The 23,042-nt window shown below is 29.1% G+C and overlaps 2 protein-coding genes across 3 annotated transcripts in view; both read right to left on the bottom strand.

Annotated features, from left to right (window-relative positions):
- Positions 1 to 16,745: 16,745 nt before the first annotated feature.
- Positions 16,746 to 17,156, bottom strand: LOC136087047 (uncharacterized). The gene has a single exon (XM_065809553.1). It carries the CDS (start codon positions 17,154 to 17,156, stop codon positions 16,746 to 16,748), a length of 411 nt encoding a protein of 136 aa, XP_065665625.1.
- A 4,895-nt stretch (positions 17,157 to 22,051) lies between these two features.
- The window catches only part of LOC100210301 (adenylate cyclase type 5), a 70,544-nt gene continuing 69,553 nt past the window's right edge, over positions 22,052 to 23,042 (bottom strand). For both annotated transcript variants that reach the window (XM_065808887.1, XM_065808888.1), the window contains one exon: positions 22,052 to 22,241. In XM_065808887.1, the coding sequence (XP_065664959.1) occupies positions 22,101 to 22,241 (141 nt within the window). In that variant the 3' untranslated portion in view covers positions 22,052 to 22,100. The remainder of the gene's footprint in view (positions 22,242 to 23,042) is intronic.

The raw sequence follows: 23,042 nt of genomic DNA, 5'->3' as shown, positions 1-23,042 counted from the left end.
AGACTCACCGTACATTTCCTTTAACTTGATTTTGGTCATTTATATTGAATAAACGTCATCATAGATTGACATCATTTTCGAATGAAATTCTGACAACATGTACAACTCTATGCCTCTTTCTAACAATTCACACCTAGTATTGAAAGATGTCATTTTGTTACTGCAAGTAGGACGTCCAGATGTTGCATATTTTAGTAAAGGGTTCTCGAAGCTGGCTCAACATGAAACGTGATATCTGACTTCTGCTGCTACTGGATCATTCACACTGGTTAAACGTGCTTCTATAGTTATATCAAGTTGGTCTTCTCTAATGCGGCATATTTCGACGGTGGAAGAATGTATGGCTGATATTTTGTACGTACTTCAAATTTGTTGCGATTTGGATTTGGATCATAGATACAATCACCGCCACAACAAAAACACTGTTTTTTAAAATCAAATAGTTTCATTTTGGCTCTAGTAATACGCTGTCTCGATTTTTATTGATCTTTTTCGAGAGCAATTTTTAAAAAAATTCCTACAGGATAAACGGATATAAGTGCTTGCCTTTGTTCTTTTGTTCAGTTTGAGTTTATTAACTAAAGCATTTGAATTAAGCTTCACAGCATGTTTTATGATAGCAGAAAGGGGATATTTTTTCTTGCTATAATCACAATACTTCGAACTTACATGATTCAAAGGATCATGTATTCTTACACCTTCTCCGCATTTAACACATAATGTTATTCCATTTAATATGTTGGTTTGAATTTCACTTTCCATTTTTATTTTTTCTTTAAATAAAAAGACAGTCAACTGCACAGAATAATTTTTTATATATCTAATTCAATATCTAATTCACAGATAAATATAAGTATTTTTTATATTGTTCTCCTAATAGCTACGATTTCAAAGAGAAATTCATGTTTATAATAAAATGAATACTTAAGATTTCAGAAATATTTAATTCTTTTTGTTCAGCCATTCAATAACATCGTGGCAATTGAATTACATTTTTTTTTAATGATGAAGCTATGATATCTAAGAACACTGTTTCATATTTATTTAAGTTTTTTAATAAAATGAAAAAAGCTACATTCACATTTTGATCCGCCTTTTTTTTTTTGCTCGACTCCGATAAAGTGACAAGATACACCATTAGAAAGCTGATAAAATTATCTTTCTAATGATATATGATATGTCTCAATAAAATTTTTTTCAAGATTTTACTATTTTTTGGCCAATTTATACAGTACTATTAACCATTTCAATCGTTAAATATGATTCTAATTATTTAGAATTTAAGCAATACAGTTAGAAATAATAGAATTAAGTATTACAATTAGAAATAATGTAGCAAAAGTGTATTTTATTTATTAAAAACTATTTTTATCGAAGAAAATTAAAGAACTTGTCAAAAAAAATGCTATTTTATGGTCATAGAATGTAAAAAAGTTTTAACAATGATTTTTTCAGTTAATTTTAAAATATGTGTAATTTAGTTAATTTTAAAAGTCAACAGGTTCAAAAAAACGATTAAAAATTTGATAAGAGAGACTACAACATTTTTTTTTGTTTTATAAAAAAGTAGTCCTTCGACTAGCTTTTCAATATTTTTGAGCATGTTTACGTATTTTGTTCATTAGTTTATACCTTAGGATATGGTGAAATTTTCACGCTATGAAAATGCTAAGTCAAACTATGCTATAAATAGTAAATTAGGATTTTGCTCTATAGAATGAAAATAGTACATTTACCAATATTAATGAAAATTGTTGGTATTATCAAGTGAAACACTCTTATTTAAAAAAAGTGGCCGAATATCAATGCAATTGTTTAATAAACGTTTTAAAGTGAAAGTAGCAATAAATAAAAAACATTTTAACTAAAAATGACATAAATTACAGAAGTAATCTATCTGAACTTTTGTCCAGTCCAGAATTAGCGATTCTAAATTTGTTTGTTTTGGTGTTATACCGTAAGTTATAAAAAAGGGTGTTATACCTACGCACTTCAAAGGATACAAAAAGAACCTTTTTAAAATAATGCGGTCTTTGCGAATAAACAATATTTTAATAGAATAAAATTTTAAAATTCAATTAGTGAAAATCTAAAAATAAATTTTTATCAAACTGCTTTACACTCTGTAACTGATGTATCTCCTATGTCTTTAACTATTAATGACATAACTTTTAAGGTGCTGCCTACTCCTTCGATAGCTGACAGAGACAATGGTCCAACGTAGGGTCCTAAATCCATTCCTAGACAATTTTTTTCTGTCCACATTAAGACCTTCAGACCTGCTGGTACAATCATACTTTTTATCTTTCCGTTCCCGTCAGTATAATCGCATCCGTTAATTGTCATTGATGGATAAGCCTGAAACGAAACAAATATAAATTTTGATGTATAACAAACAAATCATACTTTAGTGAATAAAATCATCATATATTCATATGGTTTTTTTCCAGTGTTACTTACAAAGCTCTAAATTGTACATACATAGTTTGAATTATTTGAAGATAGTCGTTATGCAAAGATTAATTTGTTTAAAAAGTTAATATGGTTTACTAGGAAAAAAAAGGTAATTTTTTTTTAATCTTGTTTTAAAGGTTTTAGGCTAAAGTTAATTCTGCATCAGATTTGTTTAAGCCACTCTGTCCAGAAGGTTAATATAGAAATTCCGTTGAAAACGAATTAAAGACCACATCTTTGTTTTTTGAGCCTTTTTCTAAAAATGTAAAGCGTTCAAAAAATGCTTCGAATTTTCTCTCTATATATATATATATATATATATATATATATATATATATATATATATATATATATATATATATATATATATATATATATTTTTTTTTTTTTTTTTTGTGGTTTTTAAGGTGCTCCCAGAAGTCTTTACGGTCTTATCACAGAGAACAGCGGAAGAGCATTTAACTTGGAAATTCACGCATGCTTTCAATCAATGTTGCTTAACATGCAAGAGCCGGTGTTAAACTCTAACCACTTCACCACGGCTACTGAGTTAATTAATTCACTTTCCTGAAGCAACACTTCAGTTACTAAAATAAATAGGTCAGTACAATGAAAAATATATTTTTCATTGCTCTGAGCAATAAGTTTTTATCATTTAGAAATTAACACTTTTTGACGTTAAATGAAGATCATTTTCTCCCGTTGCAAGTTTTGTAATTGTACTGCCACAAAGAACAAATTTTTCTTTCAAACTTTTTAACTTGATGATGACTAACTAGGGAGTCTCTAAACCTGCACTGATTTTTAACATCTAACTAGGGAGTCTCTAAACCTGTACTGATAACCTTTGATGTTAAAAGTATGTAGTCTTGTAACTTTGTTAAATTCCAGACGGAAGAGAATTTATTTTAAAACTGAATTTTTGCCTTTGTCTTTGATCAGTTAAGTAAATGAAATATTTCTCTCAAAGATAGACATTATTTATTTTTATTGATACACCAAAAACAGATCGATTTCTTATTTTTTGGATAAAGCCTTGTTCCTTACAAGCGCTTTTGTTTCATTTTTACTATATTACTTAGATTAATATAATTTTAAAAATTAGTATTCTATAAGCTGTCTAATTTAAACAAATAACCAGACAATTGATGCAGTTTATTGAGACTAATTTCATGGAATTTATTTTTGTGATAATTTTAATAACCTCTAAATTGCTTCTCAACTTGTTTCTTCTTACAGCATGCTCGGCAAGGTGTTTCTTCTCATAGCTTGTTCGGTAAGGCGTTTCAGAGTTAAAGAGTTGAAAGAGGATTGTAATCACAAAAACTAGTTTATATTAAAAAAAATTTTATCCTTAGTAAAATCTTAAACTATAATTCGATTTTAAATTTCATCAAAATGTATTTTGGTGCTTAAATAACACACTCCTATAATGTTTAGAACCCACTCATTTTTTAAATGATTAACTTTTTTAAAAAAAAGGTTCATAAAATAAAAAAAGATGCAGTTTTTTTTTTAATTTTTGACATAATTATTCGAACAAATATAATTTTAATAATAAAATATATATATATAATATATATATAATATATATGTATATATATATATATATATATATATACATATATATATATATATATATATATATATATATATATATATATATATATATATATATATATATATATATATATATATATATACATATATACATACATACATATATACATACATACATATATATATATATATATATATATATATATATATATATATATATATATTTTTTAAATAACAAAATGCTTAGCAATCAGTTAAAAAACAGTAGTAAAAAATTCAGGTAACAAAAGAGTTTTTTTTTTTTGGGACTAAAAAACTTTTTTTATTGAGTGCTTATTTTTGTTTTCATGGTAGTTGAAACCGAATTTTTTCAAAATTCAAAAAATATTCAATGTTTTAAAACTAATGAACTCATAATATTTTCAGTATAATAATTTTAAATAAAATCTTCGCCCTTTTAAAACAAAAACTCACAATTAAGTAACTAAAAAAGAAAAAACTCAAGCTTAATCTGCTGAAGTTAAAATTATTCTCTTGGGCTTTTCATTAAATTAAAAACGGAGATTTGGTAACATTAAATTAAAAACAGAGATTCGGTAACATTAAATTAAAAACAGAGATTCGGTAACATTAAATTAAAAACAGAGATTCGGTAACATTAAATTAAAAACAGAGATTCAGTAACATTAAATTAAAAACAGAGATTTGGTAACATTAAATTAAAAACAGAGATTCGGTAACATTAAATTAAAAACAGAGATTCGGAAACATTAAATTAAAAACAGAGATTCGGTAACATTAAATTAAAAACAGAGATTCAGTAACATTAAATTAAAAACAGAGATTTGGTAACATTAAATTAAAAACAGAGATTCGGTAACATTAAATTAAAAACAGAGATTCGGTAACATTAAATTAAAAACAGAGATTCGGTAACATTAAATTAAAAACAGAGATTCGGTAACATTAAAATAATTTTAGATTTAACTGCTCTTAAAATTTTAGAGTTTTATATAAACTTTTTACATAAAATTGTTTCAACTTTTAGAAAATTGTAATCTAAACTGAATTTAGTAATTTATTACCACCTACAACTATCTTTAAATTAAAACATTAGGAAGATTTTTTTTTCAAGATCATGCTTTTGAGTCGATAAGACGTGTTTATTTAAGCGTAAGTTTTCCATGATTTTTTTTTGTAATCTTTTTTCCGTTTATTCCATTTATTTTATTATCTACATATACTTTCTTCTACTGCAATTCGCTTCATCTTATAAGCTTATTTAACATCCTTTACTTTTCTACTTTTTTTTTACTACTAGTTTTTAACTCTATTAATATAAATGTTGACGTTAAACAAATTATTAAACTCAAACTGAAAATAGAAAATCAACCACCTTTTGTTGTTGTTTTAAATAATAAGATCGATTGCAATTTAATTTTGAAAGCAGCAAAATTATTGAAAAGTTCGAGCGACTTTAAAAAAGTTTTTAATAACCTTGACTTAACCGAGGCAGAAAGATATAAAGCTAGGTTGTAAAGAGATGAATAGAAAAAAAAAACACTTATTAAATTCAGAATCTATACTATATTATTATGGTATTCGAAATGACAGAATTGTTAAAATCGTAAAAAAGCAATTACTTTTTAACAACAGGAAACTAAGTCTCGGAAGTCTTTGTGTATCGGAACTTACTCTTTGTAACTTTTATTATTATTTATTTATTATACATATATTATCTGCTAATACGTTATTTATTATTAAATTATCTATTTAAAATTTTAAATACTATATATTTTTTATGATAGTTATATCCTTTAGTTATATCATATCCTTTATATTATATACTATATTTATTTATTATTGATTTATGCAATACTTTATGTATTGTTTTTTTGTTTTTAGCTTATATTTTTACATGGCAATTAAGTTCCATTGTAAGTTCTGCAATAAAGCAGTGTCCTATCATCAAAGAGGCATTTTATGTGATTGTTGTTCTTCTTGGGTTCATGCTAAAAACAGTTTAATCAACAAATTTTCGTACAACCTTCTTGTCAAAGACTCTTCTGACTGGTACTGTAGTGACTGCATAATTAAGAATATGCCATTTAGCACATTTTTCGGAAATTTATTTAACTATATCATGTCAGACTCTACCAACTAATATCTTAAATTGTTTAGAAAGTCCAAAACAATTTAAAAACTTATTTAAAGATATAAATAAAATCTCTACCACTTATTCTAACTGCAAATATTAATATTGCAGATAAATATTAAATATTGCAGATATTCTTGATCTTAATAAAACTTTAAAAACAAATCCAGAATTGTACCTTCATCTAAACATTGGTTTTTGTCACTTTTATATTTATGATCTTCGCATTCTTATAAGTTCACTTACCATTCTTCCAACAGTATTTGGAATTTCGGAATCTAAATTTTACATTAGCAATCCCAATATATCTGACATAAGTATAAATGGCTATAACATCAAACGATCCTCTACTGGAGCTAAAAAAAGGAGGCTCTCTTCTATACTTACAACCCAATCTAAACTACAATGTTAGAAGAGATCTTATAGTATATGCCCCAAAATACCTAGAATCTATCTTTATTGAAATCATCAATCTTTTTAAGAATAATATCATCATCATCTGCTGTATATACCGGTATCCTTTAATAAACCCAAAGGAATTTATTTCTGATCATTTTAATCCTTTACTTGAAAAGCTTAGTTCTAAAAATAAGCAGGTTATGCTAGTGACTTTAATATGAACTTTTTATATACTCTTTTTTGTCAACAATAATTCAACCAACACGAGTAACATGTAAATCTAAAATAATTATTGATAACATCTTTTTAAGTTTATTTGCATTCCTAGTAATCCTTTCAAAAGAAGAAAATTCACAACATTTAAGAATTTTAATTGTAATGAATTTATTCAGGATATTTCTAATATTGACTGGAAGTTTCATATTAAAAATAGTGATAATGGCAATGAATCTATTAACTACTTTTTTAAGACATTCATCACAATTCTTGATCTTCATGCCCCGTAAGAAAAACTAATAGAGTTTTGAAGTCAATTACAGTTAAAAATAAAATCTACAAAAAGTATATGAAATCTAAAATTCCCAGCACAAAAACTCAACTATTCAATAAATTTAAATTTTATAGGAATAAAATTAGCAACTTATTAGGAATTTCCAAAAATTATACAGCATCTTCTTCTTTAACAAAATCCTCAACAATACAAAAAATACATGGAAAGGAATAAAAGAAATTATAAACATCAAACCCTCCACACCAATTAAATTTTACATTCTCAAATCCAATGTAACACTATCTTAGACAGTATGGCTGTTGCTAACATTTTAAACAACTAATATGAAACAATACAACACCCACCCAAAAGTAAAATGATTTCTTCTAAAAGAATCTTCTCTGAGTATTTAAAAAATTTTAACTTCAAACTGAAAATGAAGTGTCTGATTTAATAAAAAATAGTGTACGAAATGGTAAAAGTTAAGGTCCAAATAGTATCCCCACAAGCCAACCCCATAAATTTTTTTCGACAACCAATTTTTATGCGGAGTGGCTAATGAATGGCGAAGAGCTCATATTTGAAGGAAAATTTTTTTTATTTTTTCTTGATAGAAGTATTCGCACCGATTGTTCAAAGTTACGCTTTTTATGATATTTAACTAAATTTAGAGCAATTTCCAAGCATTGGCGCGAATGGATTCTGATGTCAAATCCAGTTAATTTATTCAACAAATTTTCTTAATGGTTTCCTGTACCAAAAAAAACCCTGTGCTTATTAATTTAAGAAATATGTTGTACCTATCTTTCACTGGTTAATGAAATCAATAGCATTTGGATAAAATCAAAATGCTATTGATTTCATTTTTATTATTATTATTATTTTTTGTAAACATCTTTGTTTGCAACAAGGCTGCAAGCAACTACTATTAGAGTTGGAAGTTACTGGAAGAGAAAAAATGAAGATTGTAGAGCAAGATAACGATTGATAAAAGACTTAAAAGATTGCAAATTATATGAATCAGGAAAGCAAAGTGAAGTAAGCGAATTCCAAAGGACTGATGTTCGAGGAAAAAAGCTAGAGAAATAAGAGTTTTTGGAGCACTTAGGAATAGTCACAGAAAAAGGATGATACTTAATTGAATAATATAAATGAATATATATAATTGAATAATAAACTAATAATTCGAGAATGAATTTTAGCAGATGGCAGAAGCGAAACTAGCTCTTTAGAGCAGTGCCCATTATAGTATTTGTAGAGAAGAGAAAGAGAAGCAATATTAAGACAATGTGATAATGGTTGGAGGTCGGTTGCAAGAGCAGGTCCGATTACTTGCTCGGGTAGTTCGTTCCAGTATTTTACTGATCTATTATATAGTTGGTTGTGTCTTAAAAGACTGTTTGGAACATATTCACGTCTTATTTTAAGATAGTGACCACGTGACAATGAGTTAATAAATTTTGGTTGATATTATTATTAATTATATCAAATCGATGTATTAGTTTAAAAATTTGGATAAGATTGCATCGTAGGCGCCGAAACTCAAGATATTTAGTCTTTTTAGTTTTTCATTGTAATGAAGATTTCTCAAGCCTAAAGCCCATTTCGTTGCTTTACGTTGAACAGATTCAAAACTACGTCAGTTTTTAAATACGGGACCCAAATAGACACTGCATAGAAAGAAGTAAGAGTTAATCCAAGAAGATAAAGAGTAGATGACTCATCGAGTACATAACCTTTCATAAATATAGGAAGATCTAAATTGTTGCAATTTCTAATGGTTTTAAGAAAATTCTGTCATTGGAGAAAAAAAATTGGTTTCGAGTTATTTTCTTTGTATTTTACATCTGATTCTAAACCATTTTGCAAACCATTGTTTTTAAACTATTTGTAACTAACGACAAAAAATAATTCTTAAATAATAAGACTAAAACATCAAAACTTATGAAATTAAGTTTTACTCTAAAAATTGTAGAACAGCGATGCTCTTGAGAGAGAAATGTAGTCTGCCATCTCTTTGAGTAGTTTATTATTTAGAATAAAAAGCTGCCTGACTTTAGCGAAATGCAACTTGAATTTCGTGAAATTCAAGGCGTGTGAAACAGCACAATGTTTGCTAATTTTCACCCAATGGTCAGATTTTTTTCCGCAAGTTTACAATAATCTTTGCACTTCTCAAAACTCTAAATGTAAATAATTTTAAAATTAGAAACTTACACATTTTTTTTTAAAAAAAAAGGTATTTTAAAGTGAATTAGTTTTATCTTTATCTTATTATTTTTTGCCTTCTATGGTTTTACGATATAAATAGTTAATTCTCCAGCTTAATAGTTTTATTTACGGCTACGGATATATGAAGCTCTCCCGCATGATGGCAGGAGGTTAACAAGAGTAGTGGTTGGCCAGGAAACATAGTTAATCTTGTACAAACCCCTTTTAAGTAGCCAGAGTTTGAAGTGGGTGAACTGTATAAGATCAAAAGCATCTAACAAATTTCTAATTGTTGTGTATTGGGCCTCAACGCTATTGTGTTTAAAAATCACGTTTTTTTAATTTCATCACGAACTTGTGCGCTTTTAAAATACCACCAGTTAACAAAAATAATAGTAGTAAAAATGCGCACAATCGGTATAGCTGAAAAACTTTCCATTATTTGTAATAACGTTATTATATAGTTAATATTTTTTAAATTTCTATTCGCACCGATTGTTTGAAAGTGCCCTTAAAAACTCGAAAAATGTAAAAACGTTAAACTTTAAAAGAGTGGTGCAAGTATAAGTAGTCATCTCAAATAAAAAATACAAAAATTTCATTAAGATACCTTGGGAATATTTTATGACACCCCGCGTATTAAAATTTGTTCATGAGGATCAAAATGGAATGGGCAAATCCCCACACACCTTCTTAAACTTACTTTTCATGTTATTTGCAAGCCTCTCTGTACCATATCAAATAATTCTTTTAATAAAGGTCTTTTTCCAGATGTTTTTATAAGAGCCAAAGTCATTCCTATCCATAAAAAAGACTCTCTAATGGAGCTCACAAATTATCAACCAATTTCTCTTCTATCTAACATTAGTAAAATATTTGAACAACAGATTTTATAGCTTTCTTGACAAAAACCAACATCTCTACAAACATCAGTATGGATTTCATAACAAACACTCCACAACTCTCTAAATAACTGAAACTATTAGAAATACTCTTGACAATAAACTTTTTGCATTTGAAGTGTTTCTCGACTTAAAGAAAGCCTTTGATTCTGTTGATCACTCCATTCTCTTAAGCGAATTGGAACACTACGGTGTTCGAGGTAATACCTTCCAATGGTTTTCATTACATCTTTTTAATAGATCGCAATTTATCTCCATCAATGATGCCAAATCTTTTCCAATAAAATGCTCCACGGTGTACCCCAATGTTCTGTATTTGGACCATTGCTTTTCCTTATTTATATAGATGATCTTAACATCTCTCTAAAATTTTCAACGGTTTACCATTTTGCTGACGACACCAACTTACTCACAACAAATAAATCATTAAAAAGAATTAGCAAACATATTAGTCATGATTTATCCAATGGCTTCTTCAATGGCTTCTTCAATGGCTGCGCTCTAACAAACTAAGTCTTAATACCAACAAAATTGAACTCATTATTTTCAAATCAAGTCAATCTAAAATGTATAAAAACCTAAACTTTAGACTAAGTCGCCAAAAAATCTTTCCCGTAGTTTCATCAAAATATCTTGGAATCCATATTGGCTCAAATCTATCCTTTTCCTCTCATCTAAAAAAATTAGCAGTGAAATTGTGTAGATTAAATGGGATGCCCGCCAAAATTCGCCACTATGCCAATTATGAAACTTTACATAATATATACCATGCAAACTTTAGATTACATCTTAAAAATGCTTGCCAGGTTAGGGGACAGAGCAAGACTTATTTTTTTAAGATTATCTACCCAAAAAACAAAGCTTTGAAAATAATATTATATCAACAACATTATTCTAATTCTGACATCCTTTACTTTCTATGAAAATTACTCAAATTGTGTGATCTTGTTTATCTATTAAATTGTCTATTTGTCTTGAATCATAAACAAGTGAACCTCCCACTGTCATTCTCTAACTTTTTTACCACTAAAAAAAGTTCTTGTCATTAGCTTCAATCTTTTAGTGACTTTAAATTATCTCAAATCGCTGTTCGATAAAATACGGTGATAATTGCATAAAATTGTGGAATAAAATACCTCTTCATTTTCAATCACTCAACTCTATTTCACAATTTAAATAGCCTTTTTGATTAGTTGTTAGAAAAAGTCTTTAAAATGTTAGTCTTTAAAATGTTAGTCTTTAAAATGTTAGTCTTTAAAATGTTAGTCTTTAAAATGTTAGTCTTTAAAATGTAAGTCTTTAAAATGTTAGTCTTTAAAATGTTAGTCTTTAAAATGTTAGTCTTTAAAATGTTAGTCTTTAAAATTTTAGGCTCATAATAGATTATTACTGCTATAAGTTGTTAGTATTATTATCAAAGGAAGATTATTTGCATGATTTTAAGCAAAAAATTTTAGACAAATTAGAAGATTTTTTTTTTCTATAAGGTATTTTGTAAGATTTTTTAGAATTTTATAACATGAAACGAAATTGAAATTTAGGTTTAGTTAAATGGAAATTTCACAATTTCTATTTTTTCTGCGTGGAAGGACTGTTTGCAATGGCTCCAATTTATATGTTGTTAAAATTCGAATTACATAACACTTATCCGTATAATAGGCTTGTTTTAAAACATCAATCTTATGTTACATAAATGAGTTAAGTTATTCTCATTCCAACACTTTTCAAATATTCTTTCTCAATACATTTATTATACAATACAATTAATTTGATATTGTGAAATTGCTTTTAATTCTTTTTCTCTTTAATTCCTTTGAGAATTAAATTCAATATAAAATATTGATTTCGTTTAACGAAACAAATAAGAAATTTTTTTATTTCATTTATAAATAAGTTTTAACACACATCTTAGAGTTAAAACACACATCTTAGAGTTAAAACGTGATGTCCAGTTTTCGAAAGAATGATTCAGGGTCCCAAGGCAGAAAGAAAGCTTTCGAAAAAGTTGTGAAAGAATATAAGATCAAACGTACACTGGAAGAGTGTGGCTTCGATAAAGTTCAAGAAAAAAGGCATTTAATAACTCCACGTCCGACCAAGTAGACAAGGTATAAGTTAATAGCTTTATTTTTTAATTCACAATCTTATATTGATAATTTCATTCGAAAACTGTAAAAACAATTTTTTTTAAGACGGACCATGCCACCAACAGCGTTGATGAACCCTTGAGTCCTAGAAATCCATCTTCCCCTTCAAATTTTTCAACGGTCTTTGAAGAAGAAGATGGCAATGGGTGAGTTTGGGACGCATGCTTATTTTATGAAAAACCTGCAGTTATTAAAAACTTATCATTTAATACCTGCAAGTATTGATAAAATTTCACAATTCTCAAATACTTTTTTAATTTAGGATCAAGAGGCGATTCAACTGGGTGATCAAGCAGTCAGAAACGACCCCGCTTTGTGGAAGAGGGTTTTATTAAGTCGAACGCAATCTAGTCGTACTAAATGGGTCACCTCAAAATCCGGCACTTTTTCCTAGATATTCTACAAACAAATAGTTCCCGCCTTCGTTTTTTACGAAACTTCTTTCAGCGGAGAAAAGATTAACATAGATTGGCTCATCTGGAGTGGAACTGCAAAAGTTTTAGTTTGTTTTCCCTGCTCTATTTTTGGACAAGCATAATTTTAACCCTGGATTTCAGCCATTTGTCTTGATGTGGAATGGCGGAGTAAAAGATAATTGGCGAAAGCTAGGAGAAAAGATTAAAAGCCAACATTGAAATGTTCAACACAGAAATTGCTACATCGTCTGGAAATCAGCCTTTGAAGCCTCCAAAAATCAGACTGGGATCAATTCAGAACTTAAAAAGTCAATAAGAAATAAGGCTCTAAGTGGAATGAAATTTTGTGCGTCCTGGACGTCACTCTCCATTAAGCTTCCAGAAATCTAAGTTTTCGATTTATGTTAGCAGTTTATGTTCATAAACAATTTCAATGTTGCTTGCAATATTAACCTTGATGTAATCTTTATTTCAATAATGTTCATATTTGTGTAGATTCATCAAACATGCTGGACAATTATGATAATGTAATTTTTTAGCCACCCTTGAGCTGTTGGGGAAACACAATAAGTCACTTTAGTTCCATCGTGAAGAAGTTTCTCGACACCAAAAACAAGGAACAAGAATGCAAGCGCAGTATTTGAGCTGTAGAACTCAAAATGAATTCATTATGGCATGTGGTGAAACCGTTTTCGCTGCTATTATCAAAAAGGTCCTCACAAACATTTATTTTTCTATTATTTTTGATGGAACTCCGGACGTGTCTTATATAATACAAATCACTTTCGTTCTTTGATTTACTACCCATGGGTTGTCAGATCCTAGGCGGCTAGGATCTGACAACTAATGGGTAGTAAAAGAGCGTTTTTTGAAGGTAGAAAATCTGGAGAAAAAAGGCCATAGAACTTTTGGATCAAAGTCGAATTGATTTAAAGAACTGTAGGGACCAAGGCTAATAATAATGGGGCTAATATGTCCAGTGCACACATAGATTTGCAGGCCATAATTCCCGAGAAAAACTCTTAAGCTTTGTCTATACCTTGCAAAGCGCAATGTCTCAATCTAGCTGACGTTCATTCTGCAGAATCCTCTACTGTAGTCAAGAACTGTTTTGGCAACATTCAATCGTAGCCTAATGCGCGGAAAAATTTTGACTGAGGCATTATTGAAACGACTAAAAGAAAAAATGAAGTCCTTGAAACGTCATCTAGATGTTTTGAAGCAATCAAACACAAATAGGATCTCTTTTCTATCAAGTTGCCCAATAGAATCAACCAGAAAGGTCTTCAGTTAATATTTCCTTCGATCTGCATTTTGCTTTGCATTTTTAATACAATCCCGGTTTCAGCGGCTGAAGGAGACTACTCTTTTAGTAAGCGTGCTCTTATCAAATCCAAATTGAGATCAACAATGACTGAAGAATGCCTTACTAACCTTATGGTGATTTCAACTGAAAACAACCTTGCCAAGAATTTATCGTACGAAAACGTCATTTCTTGTTTCGCAAAGAAGAAAGCCCGCAAAGTGAAATTAGTGTGATCTGACTAGTCTTGATAATTAAGATTTTATTGATGAAATATATAATTTCATTTATTTTAAATTGTATTTGTATTTTCGTTTTATCATACATAACCAAGTTAAAATATAGAATTTTTATGTGCAGTGATAGTTAATACAAAAATAATTATTGTTTTCATTAATTTGTAATGTGATAGTAGACGTACCGACAATAAACTGAAATTCATGCTAATTCAAAATACCCAGGATTTCAAAGTTTAAGCCAGCGAAAAAAAAATGACCCTGGGCACCACAAAGTCTCCGTGCGGACCTGCGTACATTATTATTATATTATTTTCATTTAACTAAAACTTTTTCTTATTTTTTAAGGAGAGTAAGTATTCTCATTAAAAATAAGTAGAAGTTTTGGTTGCTCGCAATTAGAAAAGCCTCGCTGCGCGAGGCCTGGAGTAAGAGCTTAAGTTTGAAGAGTTTGAGTTCTTCAAGCTGAGTTTGATACTGATTCTTTTTCACTTGTTCACTTAAAAAAAAATTTTCACTCAAAAAATCTTTCTTTCCTTTTCTACGCTTTTTCTCTGCATTCGTGAACTTTTTATCCGTTCGCTTAATGCGTGAGTTATCTAACTTCGTTGCCGCAGCCTTTGAAATTTCTCCTTTTAAACCAAAGTGTTCTAAAATCTTTAGTATTCCTTTTCATCTATCATTAAAATGAATAATAGATGAATGTACACCTTTTTTATGGTTGCTGACAACCTGCCAATAAGTACAGTTTTTAAGAAATTTTTATAAATAATATAAAGTATAAAATGTTCAACAGTAATGTTACAGCTTATCAGCCTATTTATTGTCTGAGTCATGTTTATGACTTAAAAATATGACAGATAGACCGCTAATAACCACTAAAGCAGATGCACCTTAGTAAATGCTCAGAGTAAATAAGGTGTGTATTAAGAAAGGAAAGTAAAAAATAAACTTCTGTTTATGGTAACAAGGAAGTTGCTATGGGCACTGATACTACCTAAGAGTGTTTTAAGGTGTAAATATAGACCAAGAAATATTTTTTATTGTTTCCAGTGCTAGTTGAAATGAAAACCGACTTATCAAATAGTGAAATTCCACCTTAAATAATAAAAATATATTATGCATCACTTTTAATATACACTTTCTCTATATTAATGAATTAATAGTCATTTAGTAGTTTTTAACATGTCTTTTTTGATGATTAAAGAAAAATCGTAATGGAAAAAGCGTTGTTATGTTAAAAATATTGTTGATATGTATCTCGCAAAAGATTTTGAGTTTAGTTAAAATGTTATTGTGGATACTACAGGTAGTTGTTACATCTTTTGATCCAGTTAATACGCAAGAGTTTGTCAAATCGGACAATTTGATGATTGACTCATTAAGTGCATACAGTTCAGAGAACATTTTACTTTCTTGAGAAAAATAAAAAACAAATTGGAAAAAAACAAAACATTTTAAATAATAGTAATAGTAGTAGTTTACAACTTTAAGATAATGTGGCTAAAACTAAAATGTTTAGAAAAAAAAATTTAATTCAATTTTTAACTAATGAACATTTTTTAAATATATGTAACCATTTAAAATTACAAAGGTTTGCTCTGAACAAAAAGTGAATAGGAGTAAAAGTGATTACTACATGCAACACTTTTGGTTTAAACTTCTTCCGGTGCATGATAGATGGTAAAAAAATTAAATTCATACAACCTATCAAAGAACTGCAAGCCGATATTATGTCAATAATAAAAAAACTCATTCCACTTATGGAATTTAAAAAAACAATAAGAAACATTAAAACTTTGTAAATATTCCTTGATGTTTTCCAAAAATCTTATTATGATAAAAAAAACGGTGATTATTGAAACTCAAGATCTTCTTTCACATAACAATTTTCTATATTTAAGTTGTTATATTACGATCAATAATTGCAAACCTAAAATATTTATTATAATTAACCATCTGTAAATTATAAATATACAGGGTGCGTAAAAATTTCCCGCACTCAGTATTTACGACGTAAAAACACGTAGAACTATCATAATGTGCCAAAAGTTTAAACATTTATTCTTGATAACATACTAAACAACAAAAACAAGTCAGATCTCAAAAAGTCCTCCTTTTGCCTTGATACACGCCCTGAGGCGCTTGGAGAATGCTTCAACCGCGGCGGACACCATATCATCGTCAAGAGTGGCCCATTCTTTTTCGAGTGCTTGCCGTAGAGAGTTTATATTTGGATGACAAACAGCTCCAACCTTGGCCTTCATATTTCCCCAAATGGAATAGTCAAGGGGATTAAGATCCGGGCTGTTTGGAGGCCACTCTTCTTGTGAGATGAAACCCGGAAAATTAACTTTGCACCAATCCTGAACGACCGTTGCTTTGTGGGCTGGGGCGGAATCCTGTTGAAACGTCCAAAACCGCTGTCCGAATTGTGAATTGGTCCAAGTTAATACCTCTGTTGTCAAAATATCATCCAGGTATTTTTTGAGCTCTGATTTTCACTCCTTGATCAACAAAAACCAATGGCATCTTGCCGTCTCCTGTAATCGCTGCGAAAACCATCACTGCTTGGGGGTGAGCTGTCTTTGAAGCAATTCGACCTTTCTGGTTTGCTTCTTGAACGTTTCCAGCGATTATCCGGTCATTCTGATGGTTCACGAACTGCTTGACAGTAAAGAGACACTCGTCCGTAAAGAGAATCGTCGAGGCGTTCGCCGGCTTCTTGAATCGCTTGAGAAGCTCCTTGCAACGAGCCAAACGAGTGGCTTTCATCCGATCAGTAAGTCCGTGAGCTTTTTGAATTTTGTACGAGTATTTTCCGAGCTTTTTGTGGACGATTTGCCGAACTGAACCTTCCAAAATCCCTTTATCCTTGGCCATTTGTCTCATCGATCGTTTTGGGTTGTACCGAATCTTGTCGCGGATTTTTTTGACGATTTTACCCGAAGTTGCAGTTTTTGGTCTTCGAGAACATCAACGATCATCAATGGAACCAGTTTCTTCAAGTCGCTTCAAGCAATCGTAAACCGTACGCCGCGGAACATTCAGAAGACGAGCGATCTCCGATGCTTTCTTCTTCTCTTTAGCTAGCCTCTCGATTGCCGGCCGCAAATCTCTTGATTTTGTCATGGAACCTAATAACTTCAATATTAAAACATATTCAACGATTAGAGAAGAGCATAAATAATGCAGAAAAATAAACGGTATGCTTTAAAATAAGGGAAATAACGTCGTTGCCAGAGGAGTGCGGGAACTTTTTACGCACCCTGTATATTGTTTTTGCATAGATAAAGTAGGATTAGAGTAATTTGGGATAACGGGTTGCACTTGATAATGCTACCCAGGTTGTAAGCAACGGATGGTTACCCGTGTACGCATCGTTAATATTAAGTATTTATCATAATTTATGTACATTACAGGATCACAACCTGTGAATGTGTCAATCCTCCTTACTTTACCTTTAGACCTAATCTAATTTCACATTGAAAGCAAACTATTTCTAATAGAGTCTAGTATAACAAAATAATGCATTTTGTCTTAAAAGATTACCAAGGGTTGGTAATCTTTTAAGACAAAAGACCCAAAGTTTACAATTTGTTAAAATTTTCCAGTTTTTAAAGAGCTACTAACATCTTATTTTCAATATTATAATAGTATTTGTACATGGAGCTGGAGAGCCGCATTTTAACATTAAAATTTTAACATCAAATTTGGCTTGCGAATAGCAGTTAGCTGACCCCTGGTATAAAAAATTAAATAACATAATTTAGACCGTGTACTTACATAATTATTAACTTTTTTTCACATCAGACCACCTAGTGTTTGCTTATTTAGTCATTTATTTAATAAGAAAAAATCTAGTGTTTGCTTATTTAGTTCTGTGTGTGAGGTATTTTTAAATCAAAACACTGTTTAAAAAAGTAGAAATAAAGTTAGTGTTATTAAAATACTAAAGGTTGAGTGAATGTGTATTACGAGACTACAAACCCTCCCTAGTTTTCCTTTTTTAAGTTACTAAATTTATCGGAAAAAGTAGCGTTGTTGACTTTTTTTGACTTCCCCCCTCCCACGTGTCAAAAATTGTCTAAAAATTTTTGATTTCAAAAACTGACCAGTCGATGCAATTCTCCACACTGGCACTGCTTAGTAGTAGAACATTATTATTTGGTGATAAACCATTAACAGCAACTGTTTTTTCAGTAACTGTTATTTGCATTTTCCAAATTTTTATATTACTAGCACGATCTCTTACAAACACGTTTTATTCTTAAAGGTGAAATTCCAATCTCAGAAAGGTAAGTATTAATAGTGTCACTTAAACATATCATTTATGTTAACAATATCTATGTTATCAACATCTTAAATGTATCACCTATTTCATCAATATTTTCACTTGAGTTTGTGGTTGAATAAGCTTTGAGACAACTTGGATACAGTTTTTGACCTGGACAAATGACTTTATTTGTTGACTTTGAAAGACAGTCTGCAATTTCTAGGTCAATACATCTCAATCCTTTAACTGAGCAACGATTGGCCTTACCAAAAGGATTTGAATATCCTTTAGCGCTGCAAATGCGTATAGTTAACCAACAGCAGTGGTTTGTGGTGGAAACAAACTAAAGAAATTTTTTTGATTAAATTATAAGCTCGTTTGACAATCAAACTCTGTTCCTCGATCGAAAGTTCTGAGCAAAAGTCAATAAAACCCTTTTTTCGTGAATAAGTACTTTAATGGCATAAACTTCCGACAAATTTTCAATATAACAAGTGTTTAAGTTTTGTTCAACAGGTATGTCACTCTTATTTTATTTTCAATTCTAACTTTAGTCTTCTAATAATTTTATTTGATGTTGTGATGAGCTTATGTAAATTAAACTTTTAAATTTAGAGAATTTTGTCCGAAGAATAAAAATATACTTAATTACTAAAATTAGGTCTATACGGTAAGTTAATTTACGGATCCTAATATCACTTTTAAAATATTTGTAGACTTTGTAGACCTAACTTAGCTCATAAAAACTAGATGATTTTAATCCATAAAAAAAATCTCTTCAAAATTATTTTTGTTGTTTTTAAAAGTGTGAAATAAACTCTTTCCAATGATGCAATTAAAAAAACAAAAAAAAATTTGCCCACATTAAGTTTTATGGGTTCGAATACATTTTATTTTAGGGTATTTTACTTTTGTCGCCATATTGGTTTCATAATAACTCAACATGGGCAATTTTTAAAAAACTGATTTTTTATCCATACGTATAGTAAAAATAACAATACTGAAAAGCTTTTTGCTCTGGAGATATGATCCTATAAAAAAAAAAAAAAAAAATTTATGGTGTTGAATTTGTGACGCTATTTGTTGAACCATATACTAAATTCTAGACATGATATAAAGGTTTTATAAAATAATTTTCATTCCGCATCTTTGATTTACTAAAAATCCACGTTTTAAAGATATATTATCCTTTCTTTGCAAAAATATAAGACTCCAAAAAACTGATTTTTAGCCACCGATATTAGAATTTGGTTAATCCTTACTTGGACCATTTGGCGTGGGATGACCTTAATACCACTTTTGAGAAAACGGACTTCAAATTGTAACATACCAGTAACTTATTTTTCATAACAGTTGTAACTTCTTCATTCTTTCCATAAATTCTTGCCTCTTGATGCTCACACTATATTACAGACTCCAAGACAAGTAAATGTAGTTCATTTAAAAGATGGTAGTTTATATTGCCATGTTGGGATCAGAGATCCCAACATGGCAATATAAACTACCATTCAACTTCGTTAAAATGTTTCATGCAAAATAATTGAATTTTTTATTAAATAGCTTTATACTTCTTTTAATTAACATCAACGGTTTAACCATATATAAAAGCTTTAGTTATCAATTGTGACCTACACTTGGAATTGTCAAAGGCTCTGCTAGTGAGAAACTTTTTACCAATGGTATTTATGGTGGTAATAAAAAACCTGCAAGTGTCAGAGACACTTTGATAATTTCATTTATGAAATAAAAATTCTTGAAAAAGTATTTTAATTGAAAATTATTTGTTTCATGTTATAATTTCTAATTTTGTTTGTGACGCAATTTATGAGAGCGTTGCATCCAGAAAAGTGAACGGATTGACGGAAAAATTGTATTACCAGAAGTGAGTTCATCGTTGCGTACTGATATATCTTTTGACGAAATGCTTGATCATGCACATCATTATGCTGTCAGTCCACTAAAAGAGCTTAAATTTGTAATGATTAGCAGATTTAATCTTGACTATATGCATCTTGTGTGTCTTGGAGTGATGCGCAGGCTTTTAACTATGTGAAAAAAAGGACCTTTAAAAAGTAGATCTACAAAATTGATAAATCAACTCTCTTAGCGTACATGCAATTTTCGATTCCAAAAGAGTTCAGTCGCAAGCCGCGATCTTTATTACTATGCCGAGTATTCTCGTAAACTTCGTACGCAGTTTGTGAAACTTGCTCCTTTATTTTATGGACGAGACACTTTAGTTTACAATGTTCATAATTTTATCCACATTGTTGGTAATGTCTTGTTATTTAGAGCATTAGATTCAGTGAACACATTTCTTGAAAATTTCTTAATTTATATTTATATTATAAACATTTCCTTATTTCTTATCTTGGAAAGTTGAAGAAATGAATCCATCATTCATATTTGCCCTTACAGCAAATCTTTTATCGGTTGATGAACATGAGCATTTATAACCGATTATGGCTAATAAAAGTAAAAAAAAGCTAAAATATGTCTATGAAGACCCATACCATTTGAATTTATCAATGATAATTATATTCAATATAAACAGCTGCAGTTTGATAATACTTTTTATCAAATTACGTCACGCAATTTTTGACCGTTTTAGACCCCCCCCCTTCACAACATTGTAACTCTTTAGTAACAAGTTCCGTATGAGTAGTCACAAACACATTACCCCTCCTCCGCTCCCTAAGTCCCCCTACGACCCCTTAGTCGGCAAAAAAAATTTTTCTACGCTTTGGCAAAAACAGGTACGTCACCCCCCTTTAAAATTTCTTCGAGACGGCCCTGTAATCAAACTATAAAAACAATTATTAACGCATAAAAAACATTGAAATGTAAGAAATTATATTTATATTAGATAAAATGTTATAAATAAATTCATAAATAAAAATCAAATAAAAAAAATTCTAAATAGTTAAAACTTTGCTATCGTCGTTAATTATATTAAATATTTGCAATAAATCTTAAAATCAAAATATAAATAAAATCATTATATTAAATATTTGCAATAAATCTTAAAATCAAAATAATAAAATTTTTCTGTTTCAAACATATTTTTGTTAAAAAATAAATAAATAACGTTTTTAAAAGGTTTTTTCTTTTTTGAGAGGTATCAAACATCTCACTTGTTTCTTTTTTGAAAGATATTAAACATCTCATTTGTTTCTTGATAATAAATAAAACAAAAATTTAATTAAAAAATTTTTCGATTTGAAAATGTTTTTCATTAAAAAACAAAATTTATTAATGTACTTTTTTGATTTTAAATTGCTTTTAAGAACACACGATTTACTTTTTAAGAACACCGAAATAAAAATCTGTCTCATTTATAGTAAAAAGTGAAAAACCTAAGCGTAATTTATATAAATTTATATATATATATATAAATTTATATAAATTTATAATATATATATATATATAAATTTATATATATATATATATATATATATATATATATATATATATATATATATATATATATATATATATGTGTGTGCGTGTGCACAAATTTAAAAAAGATAGAGGTAAAACTCATATAATAACTATGTTGATGCCACATAAGAGACTTCTTTTCCTTTCAGCCAGTAGGTAACCATCTTTCCTTTTCCTTTTACTGGTACTAAACCACGACACTCAAAAGTGTAACCACGCTTAGAGAGCAGATTGTAAACACTTTGCGTTACCTTGTAAAAAAAACAGTATATAATAAATAATGGAAAATTGAAACTTTCCTACAATTAAAAAAATTTCAATTTGAATTAGGAAAGTATTTTTTGTCACTTATTTAATTACTATAATAATTTATATAAGTGACCTGAACTTTAAATTTACTAAATTGCCCCAAAAAAATAATTTGGGCTTTCAACCGACAACTTTGACATAAGTTATACAAATTGACTTTGACAATTTGAATTGACCTCACAGTGGGCCAGAGGTGAGCAAAACCCTTCAAAACCAACTTTTATATTAGAGTAATTTCTTCTTACAAATGTAATCTAGAGACCACCAGCACTCTAAAACTGATATAATTATTTCCCTACTGCGATTTTTGAGCTCAGTATATCAATTTTACTACAAAAATAGCAATAGCTTATTGTTCAAATATTGGTGAAAATGTAAAAAATCATATAAAAATGAAATATGAGGGCAGTAAGACAATTTTACAACATTTTAATTTCTTAAAGTTTATATTAGTTCATTGACATCATATATTGAAATAAGAAGAAGAAATATGAAAATTTATTTTTTATGCTTGCTTTTTTTCGAAGTGTTTTTCAATAAAACCCCTTAAACCGCACAACATTTTTTTAACACTTACCTTTACACAAACCAAAAAACACTAGGTCGCATATGTCGCACATGTGATCTACTTTTAATTACACTCTCATAAATAGATAAAAATTTACAACCAAATTTTTTGAGCTTATAAATGATACCCAATCGTAGACTTTGCTTTAAAAACTGAAGAAGAGGCATTTAATTAA

This window comes from Hydra vulgaris, chromosome 11 (genome assembly GCF_038396675.1).
Source record: "Hydra vulgaris chromosome 11, alternate assembly HydraT2T_AEP".
Taxonomy (NCBI): domain Eukaryota; kingdom Metazoa; phylum Cnidaria; class Hydrozoa; order Anthoathecata; family Hydridae; genus Hydra; species Hydra vulgaris.
This window is presented reverse-complemented; position numbering and strand designations above follow the sequence as displayed.